The sequence below is a fragment of the Festucalex cinctus genome, chromosome 15 (assembly GCF_051991245.1).
Source record: "Festucalex cinctus isolate MCC-2025b chromosome 15, RoL_Fcin_1.0, whole genome shotgun sequence".
Classification (NCBI taxonomy): domain Eukaryota; kingdom Metazoa; phylum Chordata; class Actinopteri; order Syngnathiformes; family Syngnathidae; genus Festucalex; species Festucalex cinctus.
This window is the reverse complement of record NC_135425.1, coordinates 16,139,498-16,150,597: the sequence shown is the minus strand read 5'-3', so window position 1 is coordinate 16,150,597 and position 11,100 is coordinate 16,139,498. Positions and strand designations below refer to the sequence as shown.

Here is an 11,100-nt window from a genome sequence, read left to right as displayed (position 1 = left end):
AAACAAAAAAAAACAAAAAACGACCACGTATAGTAAGGCGTTTTATTATTATTATTATTAAAAAAAAATTAAACGACCATGTATAGTATGCCGTTTTTATTTTTTATTTTTTAAACGACCATGTATACTAAGGCGTTTTTTGTTTTGTTTTTTTTCAAACGACCATGTATAGTATGGCATGTTTTTTTTTTTTTTAAACGACTATGTATAGTAAGGCGTTTTTTTGTTTTTGTTTGTTTTTTTTTAAAACAAAAAAACAAAAAAAACAAGCATGTATAGTCAGGCGTTTTTTTTTTGTTTGTTTGTTTTTTCAAACGACCATGTATAGTATGGCATTTTTTTTTTTTTTTTTTTTTAAAGGACCATGTATAGTAAGGCGTTTAAAAAAACAAAAAAAAACAAAAACAAAAAACGACCATGTATAGTAAGGCGTTTTATTATTATTATTTTTTTTTAAACGACCATGTATAGTATGCCGTTTTTGTTTTTTGTTTTTTAAAACGACCATGTATACTAAGGCGTTTTTTTTTGTTTCGTTTTTCAAACGACCATGTATAGTATGGCATTTTTTTTTTAAACAAAAAAAAAACAAGCATGTATAGTAAGGCGTTTTTTTTTTGTTTGTTTTTTTTTTTGGTTTTTTTCCAAAACGACCATGTATAGTATGGCGTTTTTTTTTTTTTTTTTTTTTTTTCAAACGATCATGTATAGTATGGCATTTTTTTTTTTTTTTTTTTTTTTTTAAACAAAAAAACAAAAAAAACAAGCATGTATAGTCAGGCGGTTTTTTTTTTGTTTGTTTTTTTCAAACGACCATGTATAGTATGGCATTTTTTTTTTTTTTTAAACGACTATGTATAGTAAGGCGTTTTTTTGTTTTTGTTTGTTTTTTTTAAAACAAAAAAACAAAAAAAACAAGCATGTATAGTCAGGCGTTTTTTTTGTTTGTTTGTTTTTTCAAACGACCATGTATAGTATGGCATTTTTTTTTTTTTTTTTTTAAAGGACCATGTATAGTAAGGCGTTTAAAAAAAAAACAAAAAAAAACAAAAACAAAAAACGACCATGTATAGTAAGGCGTTTTATTATTATTTTATTTTTTTTTTAAACGACCATGTATAGTATGCCGTTTTTGTTTTTTGTTTTTTAAAACGACCATGTATACTAAGGCGTTTTTTTTTGTTTTGTTTTTCAAACGACCATGTATAGTATGGCATTTTTTTTTTTAAACAAAAAAAAACAAAAAAAAACAAGCATGTATAGTAAGGCGTTTTTTTTTTTTCCAAAACGACCATGTATAGTATGGCGTTTTTTTTTTTTGTTTTTTTTTCAAACGACCATGTATAGTATGGCATTTTTTTTTTATTTTTTTTTTTAAAAACAAAAAAACAAAAAAAACAAGCATGTATAGTCAGGCGGTTTTTTTTTTGTTTGTTTTTTCAAAATACCATGTATAGTATGGCGTTTTTAAAAAAAAACAACAACAACAAAAAAATGACTATGTATAGTAAGGCGTTTTTTTTTTTCTAAAAAAAAAAAACCAAGCATGTATAGTAAGGCGTTTTTTTTTTGTTTTTTTTTATTTATTTATTTTCAAACGACCATGTATAGTATGGTGTGTGTTTTTTAAACAACGACCATGTACAGTATGGCGTTTTTTTGTTTTTTTTTTGTTTGTTTTTTTAAACAACCATGTATAGTAAGTTGTTTTATTTATTTATTTATTTATTTTTAAACGACCATTTTTTTTTTAAAGACCATGTATAGTATGGCGTTTTTAATTAAAACAACGACCATGTATACTAAGGCGTTTTTTTTGTTTTTTTGTTTTTTCCAAACGACCATGTATAGTATGGCATTTAAAAAAACAAAACAAAAAAAAACCGACCATGTATAGTAAGGCGTTTATAAAAAAAAACAACATACACACACAAAAAAAAAAAAAGAGCAATGATGACAAGACGTTGAATCGGTAAGACTACCGAATGAACAATTCTGAGCTCTTAAAAAAAATAAAAAAAAATAAAAAAATAAAATAAAATAAAATAAAATAAAAATTAAAAAAAACAACAACAAAAAAAAAAAGACCATGTATAGTATGGCGTTGTTGTTTTTTTAAAAACAACGACCATGTATAGTAAGGCATTTTTTTTTTTTTTTTTTTTTTTTTTTCAAACGACCATGTATAGTGTGGCGGTTTTTTTTTTGTTTGTTTGTTTTTTCCAAACGACCATGTATACGAAGGCGTGTTTTTTTTGTTATTTTTTTGGGGGGGGTTTTAAACGACCATTTATAGTATGCCGTTTTTTGTTTGTTTTTTTTAAAAAACAAGCATGTATAGTAAAGCGTTTTTTTTTTGTTTGTTTGTTTTTTAAACGACCATGTATAGTATGGCCTTTTAAAAAAAACAAAAAAAAAAAAAAAAAAAAACACCAAGTATAGTAAGGCGTTTTTTTTTTTTTTAGTTTTTTTTTTAAACGACCATATTTTGTATGGCATTAAAAAAAATTTTTACCAATGTAATACATAATGCAAATGAGGACAAGCCCCACCCACTGTAAGCGGCCAAGCCAGTAGAAAATGTTTGTTCAAAGGGCTGCTCTTCGTTCTCTTTCTTGAGCAATTGTGATTACTCAGTAAACACATCCGACTTAGAACGGCACATCAGACTTTGTGTTGCGGTTCGACTTCTCCAGGTGAGTATAAATGTGAAGGGATCATTTAATGGACTTTTGCTGTGCCGCGTTATTTACATGTTATTAACGGTTTATAAATGTGTTATTAACATGTTATAAAATGTCATTATACATATGCAGCATGTAAAGAAGTAAGCCAATGTTCAGCTGTAAGAAGCAGCATATCTTACCAAAAAATATTTCCAAAAACTGTTGTACATTATACGGTATTGCTGCTTACTAATTATTTACTGACACTTAATGACCGTGTTATTATTGAAGCAGTTGATTGCAATGTATTTGCAGCTGAGACATGAAATGGTTACACATTTTTACCCAAAAGACTGCATCCTGTTTCGAATTACAGATTTTTTTTTTGGATTGCGTATATAACACTTAAAATTATTCATTTGTGCTATTCATTCTTTTATTAGATTTTGGAGAAAAGTGATATTTTTTCCAACACTACTACTATTACTTACACTATTACTATTACACTATTACTTGTGTAAATTAAGCTCTGTCCACAGTTGTTAGTGCTACACGGGTTCTTTATACCACATGATGAAAAGCGGGACATATTGATGATTAAAGAAGAACAAAGTTAGCCCATTGTTTTAGTCTGTGACGTGGTGATCAATCTTCCCGCTGCTTACAAAAGATCATCAGGGTATCTCCTCCCATGCTCAACCGTTTATCAGGTGCTTTTACAATTAGTAAGACAGTTTTCATACTTGCTTGTGTCAGATCACAAAGCGAAATAGTTACATAACTTGCGTCCTAAGTCAAGATCGCTCACAGTATTGCTTTCATTTCAGGGTCCAATTGTAAAAAACATACGTAACCTTGTAAAAGAAACTGCTTTCGCACGATTTTTCAAGTCGGCAATAATGTGTTAACCCCAACTGAGGAAAAGACACGATAGTAGTTTATTACTGACTACCTCAGTGGCCCTAAAGAGCTCTAAAAGACACCACATAGCGCTGTTGTGATGAGGGTGATAGTGTTTTACAGCTACTGGGATGTGGTTTCATTATCTGCTCCTCAAACCAACAAACTGGAAACCATGAGACAAACAACGCATGACCGCAGCCCGTGAATACAGGTTTTTTTTTAAACGCTTTAACGCTGCTCCATATTTCCTGATTTTATCAACTGAAATAAAGTTTAGAGAAAATAAGGTATTGCAAAATTAATCTCAGGTACGATTGAGCAGACTGATAATGATTCATTACATGTCATAAACATCAAAGGGAAGCATGACCCATTGTAAAATTATGTAATACAATCAACATTTTGAAGTGCAATTGTTTTGCTGAGATTAGTCCAAACTAATTAATCACTGTTAACTAGGAAACATTTGAAAAGATAAGCCAAGTTCTGGCAACCATCCAACAACTGACAAAAGGTTCCAAAGCCTGCAAATATTGACAAAACACCAAACCAGTTGTTCCTCTGGGTCACTAAAGTCTTAGATATGAAGATAAATATACCTTATCCATAAATTATATTTCAATCTGGCCTGTCAAGGCAGCGTGACCGTTGTACTACCTGACTCAGACTCTGACTTTTTCAGCTTTTCATACTTATTTTGTCCGTAGGTAACAAAAAGATTCCATGGTTCATGTTCATCATATGTAATTTGTCACATTGGACTGTATTTATTCTCTGACAGAACATTTACGGGTTATCTTAATCCTATTTTAACACTAATTAGAGTTCACCCAAGCCACAACCGGGCACCCCCGTGAGCACTGAACACAAACCCTGAATCCATACCCGAGGAGCGATTCCAGTTCTACCAGACATCAGCTCCAAATTCTAAAAGAATTCCAATAACCACGGTCCGTCGACAGCTCACTCTGACTCAAAACTGAACCCTAACCCTAAAATGCAATCAATTAAGACAGATCATTTTTTTCTTTGTTATTGAAGTCAGTTAAATTCTGGTGGACACTCAAAGCAGCAAAGTTATCTGAAAGATAAACAATTTAATTGGTGTCATTAATAACTGAAGTGATTAGTATCATAACATCTGATATTTAGCATCTGTGTGTCTTTCTCCCTGGTTCGTTCCACATGTTGATCACCAAGGAGCACAGCTGACCACCCTGTCATCAACCCCTCAGCCGTTCTCTTCATCTGTCACACACTCTCCCCATCTGAGGCCATGGAGGAGGTCAACAAACTCAAAGAAACCTCAACAGCTCATCCTCCATCTCTATTAGAGCGGACGGCTCGCCATCCACAGCACGCAATCTCGGTCCTCAAATCCAAGCTGCGTCGGAGTCTGAGCTGCTCTGTTCCCCGAGTACGCTACACCTTGTCGGGCTTCTTCCCCGTGGTGCGCTGGCTGCCCAAGTACAAACTGCGAGAGTATGTGTGGGGGGACGCCATGTCCGGCTTGATCGTGGGAATCATTTTGGTACCGCAAGCCATCGCCTACTGCCTGCTGGCTGGAGTAGAGCCCATCTATGGATTGTACACCTCATTTTATGCCAACATCATCTACTTCCTCATGGGGACATCCAGACATGTTTCTGTTGGCATCTTTAGCCTGATGAGTCTCATGGTCGGACAGGTGAGCTACAACTACAGCTCCGTAGGTCTCACAAAAGATATTTTTCAAACCCAAACTACAAACTACAAATTCACCCCTCTGGAAAATACGACCTGAGCGGGATTACGTCAGTTTGGTTTTGAAATATATATTTTGTGACACACCTTGTACACCAACCTTCTCTCTACAGAGTTGACAAATACAGGTCCAGAAAGTAAAAACACTGCCTCAGGTTGGCTTTAGCCCCTTGTGCTAGCTAGCTAGCTCCCTAACATGTAACCGAGCACCCAGGGAGCTAGCTAGCTAGCGAGGGAGCTTGCTAGCTAGCATCTGGGCCTAAAGTCAAACTGTGGCAGAATTTTTACTTCCTGGACCTGGATTTCCACCTCTGATGCTCTATCAGTGAAAAAAAACAAAAAACAAAAAACAAAACAAAAACAACTCTATTTTTCTGCAGGTGGTTGACAGAGAAGTGTTCCTCGCTGGATTTGACCTCAACGAGGACTCATCTGGCCCTCCAGAGTTCAACGGTTCATTCAGCATCAACCTCACGTCCAGTCAGAGTCACAGTGTGGAAATAATGGGTGTGCAGTGTGGGAAGGAGTGCTACGCTATTAGCATTGCTGCAGCTCTTACATTCCTGGCCGGGATCTATCAGGTAATGAAATAACTTCCACATTTCCTACCCTAAACGTTAGTGTTGTAGTCTCAAGTCTAAGACTGATCTCGAGACCACTTTTTAAGGGTCCCGATCTTGTCTAAGGCATTTTTACTCTGTCTTGTTTCGGTCTAGGACAGGGCGGACTCAGGATTTTAGGGGGTCAGTCTTGGTCTTGGACTCTGTCTCGATACTCTCGAGCCTTGATAATGTCTTGGTCTCAGTTGTTGTGGTCTTGACTATAACACAACTAAACGTATCACAGAACATAAGCTTGAGTAAGCTCCAATTCACCTACGACTCAAATGAGGATAAGCAGAAACTGGATGGATAGATGAAACAGTTTGGTATCAAGATTGGGATGGAAGTGAAAGTAATACTAGAATGCAGTCTTGAAGCAGGTCTGACAAATCCTTCCACAGGTCATGATGGCTGTGTTTTGTCTGGGCTTCGTCTCCGTCTACCTTTCGGGTCCTATGTTGGACGGTTTTGCCACAGGAGCCTCGTTTACTATCCTGACTGTCCAAGCCAAATACCTTTTGGGTCTGAAGATCCCTCGCCACCAGGGCTACGGCACTGTTGTTGTAACCTGGTTCAATATCTTCGCCAACATTCACAAGACCAACGTATGTGACCTCATCACTAGTGCCATCTGTATCACGATACTTGGTAAGGAACTCTTTGAATTGTGATTGCAAAATGTGAGAAAGCAAAATGTGAGATAAAGCAGGCATTAAATCTTTTTGTGCGGGTGTTTTGGGGGTTTATAGTGGCGGGGAAAGAAATCCAGGAACGCTACAAGGATCGTTTAAAGATCCCCCTGCCAACTGAACTGGTCGTGGTTGCCGGAGCCACTCTGGCCAGTCATTTTGGGAATCTCAACCATCATTATGGTACCAGTGTTTCAGGTCACATCCCCACTGGTTTCATTCCTCCTGAAGTGCCCAGCTTTAGTCTGATGCCAAGAGTAGCATTGGACGCCATTCCTCTAGCTATCATCAGGTAATTTTTAAACAAGCTAATGCTGTCATTGCTAGGTGGGAGCGTCTCTTCATCTGGGTCGTTACAACGCAATGTGATGCAGATGAATTGTTTAACTGATTTTAAAATGTCATTTTATCTCCTAGCTTTGCCTTCACCGTGTCACTGTCTGAGATGTTTGCCAAGAAAAATGGCTACACGGTTCGTCCCAACCAAGAGATGTTCGCCATCGGCTGCTGTAACATCATCCCATCCTTCTTCCATTGCTTCACCACTAGTGCGGCTTTGGCAAAAACTATGGTGAAGGACTCCACGGGCTGTCAGACACAGGTGAAGTCCAACCTAAGAAATGGTCATTAGAACAACATCATAGTTTTTTTAGGAATAGTAATAGAAGTCCTGAGTGTATTTCTGTGCTCTTCCATCAGGTATCAAGTCTGATCAGCGCCTTGGTCATCTTGCTCGTCTTGCTCTTCTTTGCGCCTTTCTTCCACGCTCTCCAGAAGTGCGTTCTTGCCTGTATCATCATTGTTAGCCTTCGTGGGGCACTCAGGAAGTTCAAGAATGTCCCCGCTAAGTGGCGAACCAGCCGCAACGATGCCATCGTTTGGCTGGTTACCATGTCGGCCACGGCTCTGATCAGTGTCGAGCTGGGCCTCCTTGTTGGCATCACCTTCTCTATGATCTGTGTCATCTATAAGACACAGAATCCGAAGGTAAGTGACTGTGATCGAGCAGAAAGCGTTTCAGAAGATGTTCAGTATCTCTTTTTCGTCCCTTCTGGGTATGGTGTGTCTGGTGCTTAGGATGTACCATCCTTTGTCACAGTGAAGACAAACCACGATCAGATGAGGGGTCCAACATCTTTTAAGATAACCAGAAAGGTCCATTAGCGCTTGATTCAATGCCTTGAGAATGGAAGGACCTGGATGAATGATGGGTACAATGGTTTGTCACTTCAACTGTATAATACAGGGATAGGCAACCCTGGTCCGAAAGAGCCACAGTCCTTCGTGTTTTAGGTCTTCCTACTCCAACACAGGTGATTGAAATGATCAGCTAGCTCTGGAGAAGCCCTTACCTGTGTTGGAGGGAGACATCCAAAACACGTACAACTCTGACTCTCTAGCACCAGGGTTGCTTACTCCTGGCAAATTGCTTTTGTATCTTTGACGATGAACCATTAGGGCTTGGAACATGTTGTAGTTGTTGTATAGACTTAAACGAGGCACAACCATCTTCTGTGCAGTCCACTCCAGTGTCGAATTTGACTTTACCTATAGGGAAACAAATTGACTCATACATTCTTGACCATCTACACAGTCTTACAGAGTTGGGGCGACAGTAAAAGACTTCCAATTCCTCATTTACTGCCAGCCCAATTAAAATAGATTTTTTACGTCTACGTCTGAATGAGAGGAACTAACCCAATGTCTGACATCAGGTCTCTCTCCTGGGCCGGGCCGGCGACTCTGATCTCTATGAGGATGTGGAGGAATACCAAAACCTCGTTCCACCGAGCCGAGTGCATGTCTTCCGCTTCCAGGCTCCTCTCTACTACGCCAACAAGGACACCTTCCTGAAAGCCCTTTACCAAGCTGTCAGAGTTACACCGTTTTTGGAGATGACCAGTAGGAAAAAGGCAGAGAAGAAGGCCAAAAAGATGTCCATGACGCAAGTACAGACAAACGGGAACGCCAACAATGGCGACGTCGTCGTGGCACTCGTTCAAAGGGAACTGGACTTCCACACCATCATTTTGGACTGCTCTGCCATCCCCTTCATAGACTCCACCGGCATGGCTGCCTTTAAGGGACTGCTCAAGGAGTTTGAGGAGATTGGCGTAAGAGTAGTCTTCGCCTGCTGTAACACCTCCCTCATAGATACCTTGCAAAAAGGACAGTTATTTGGGAAAGGTGGCAAAGACATGAGCAAAATGTTGTTCCACACGGTCCACCATGCGGTCCTGCAGACAAATATACGCCAGCCCGACAAGAGCTCAGAAGACTCTGTTCTGTAGAGCAAAAGACAAAAGGAATGCAAGGTTAGCTCATCACTCACCATTAATCTAATTTAATGGTCACATTGTTGCCTTAAGCTCCACTGTAAAATGGAGCGCTTTGCTAAAACACTTTTTGAGCCTTTTAGACCACCACGGAGAATGGGACTACTGAAGTGAGCCAAACTAGGCACATACTAAATGCATTTTATCAGATCACAGATACTGTACATGGAATTGTTGTGGTACATATCAAAGCAAAGCTAACTTGTTTGTCATCACACTATCAAGCGAATGTTTTGATCTCAGTCTTATCTTGAAGCGCTACTTTTACAATGGAGCATTGTACCAGTACAGTTTGTGACCCTTTGGGGCTACCACACCTTGTCACGTTTGGGGGGTGTTGGAGGCAGGACCCAAATGCAGGGGGCAACAAAAACAGGGCAAGGCAGGGATGCAAGTAAAAAAGGGGATTTAACTAACAAAAAATGTAAACAAGGTACTATGGAAAAATACAAATTAACAAGGTCAAAAACAAACACAAGGCATGGCATGGATAACAGGGACAACAACAACAACAGGAACAGCAAAAGGAACAGGAACAATGACTCAACAAGAACTGAACGGAAAACAGGTGATTAAATACACACAGACTAATTGACAATGACTAGACACAACTGGGCAAGACACAAGTGGCAAGGGAAGCTGATTGGTGGATACATTGGGAAGGGAAGACACGCGGGTGGACAAGGTTAACAAGAACGAGACTAGGGGAAACAAACCAGAAAGCAGAAACAAACATGACAAACTCAAAAACCCAACAAAAGTAGCAAAACCAAACCCCAAACCATAACACACCTCACACTCATGCTCGTATAGACGAAGTGAGGAAAACAAATCAGATTATTCATTGTTGTCATATGGTATGAATTAAGTTTTATCCTGTGGACTGGTACGAATACATGTTTGAAATTGTCACATTGTGCAACTATCTGTCCATTCAAATTTGTTGTCAACATCTGTGCACATGTATATCAAAATGACAACACTGTTAAGGAGCCTGTTATTAAATACTGTAGAGAGTATATTTTTTTACAAGTACGACTTCTACTAATTTACGAATACATCCTGTGCCAAAGCCAAACAGTCCAAATTTACATCTGCACCAAATTGGACACCAGATAAACCATACTGCATATGTCCTAATATGGTCACAAAGACTGATGCATTATTCACTGAAAATGAATGACTTTTTTTTTTTTTTTTTTTTGAATCTGTTAAATGTCTAGCAAAGGTTTATTCAGATGGCTGTGAGTTGATATACTTTTAGTTCGATATACTTTGATATATAATATTTTAGTCACCCTTTATTAATTTCCCAAATTTGGAAATGCCCCGCTAGCCTTCCTTAGAGGAAGAATAACATGATCCATTAAAAAATAAATAAATAAAAAAGTACAAATAATTAGCAGATTATTTGAACCTTTGCTCGGCATGTCATTAATCACACTTAATCCAGGCGGCCAAAGTCTAGACGTAATGATTTAACCAAAGGCAATTATTAGCCGAGACCTAAAAATCATCAACTGTTCCCCCCAAAACCTTTAACTTGTACTATGATAAAATGTTGCCTTTTTTTTTTTTCTTCAGTTGCTGCAAGTCTGCTCTCAGTTTGTCACTAAAAGCACGTTTTCATTTTTTTTTATTTTTTTTTTAATTTACATTATCACTGGAAGTAACCGTTAATGCTTTATTTAAATGTGAAACTGTCCCACAGCAGGTTTGTCTAATGATGTCATTTCAATTAAACTAATAATTTAACATACGGAATGAATGCAACTATTCAACACTGATTGTCTTTGCATATTTTAATGTTTAAAAAAAATGAAAATGTGAATGTAGCCAACATTTTTATTTTTTGTTCTGTTATCAAATGCGTTTTTTTCTATGCATTTTTAAAATGAATAAAAGTATTGATGTGTTTTGAGCGTTCATTTTTTTTGCAATAGAGTGTATAACATTCATGTGCAGCCTTAATATTCAATACTTAAAATAAACTCCATAAAACACTTGTGTTGACTATGAGATTATGATCATGAACCAAATATATCAAACAATGAATTGACAGTTTATTATTTGAAATCATAGTTTGAAATCCTAACCCTAGTTTATAAACCCTGCTATGAAACCCTAACCTTAATGTATGAAACACAATTAAAAAACACGA

General features: G+C 37.4%; 1 protein-coding gene across 1 annotated transcript in view; it reads left to right on the top strand.

The window, feature by feature from the left end:
* slc26a1 (solute carrier family 26 member 1) overlaps nt 1–10,855 on the top strand; it is a 22,270-nt gene extending 11,415 nt beyond the window's left edge. Inside the window, exons 2-8 of the mRNA XM_077498004.1 lie at nt 4,770–5,256; nt 5,693–5,893; nt 6,316–6,562; nt 6,664–6,895; nt 7,021–7,204; nt 7,303–7,590; nt 8,319–10,855. Coding sequence (XP_077354130.1) covers nt 4,846–5,256; nt 5,693–5,893; nt 6,316–6,562; nt 6,664–6,895; nt 7,021–7,204; nt 7,303–7,590; nt 8,319–8,894 — 2,139 coding nt within the window. The 5' untranslated portion in view covers nt 4,770–4,845 and the 3' untranslated portion in view covers nt 8,895–10,855. The remainder of the gene's footprint in view (nt 1–4,769; nt 5,257–5,692; nt 5,894–6,315; nt 6,563–6,663; nt 6,896–7,020; nt 7,205–7,302; nt 7,591–8,318) is intronic.
* Nucleotides 10,856–11,100: the final 245 nt, after the last annotated feature.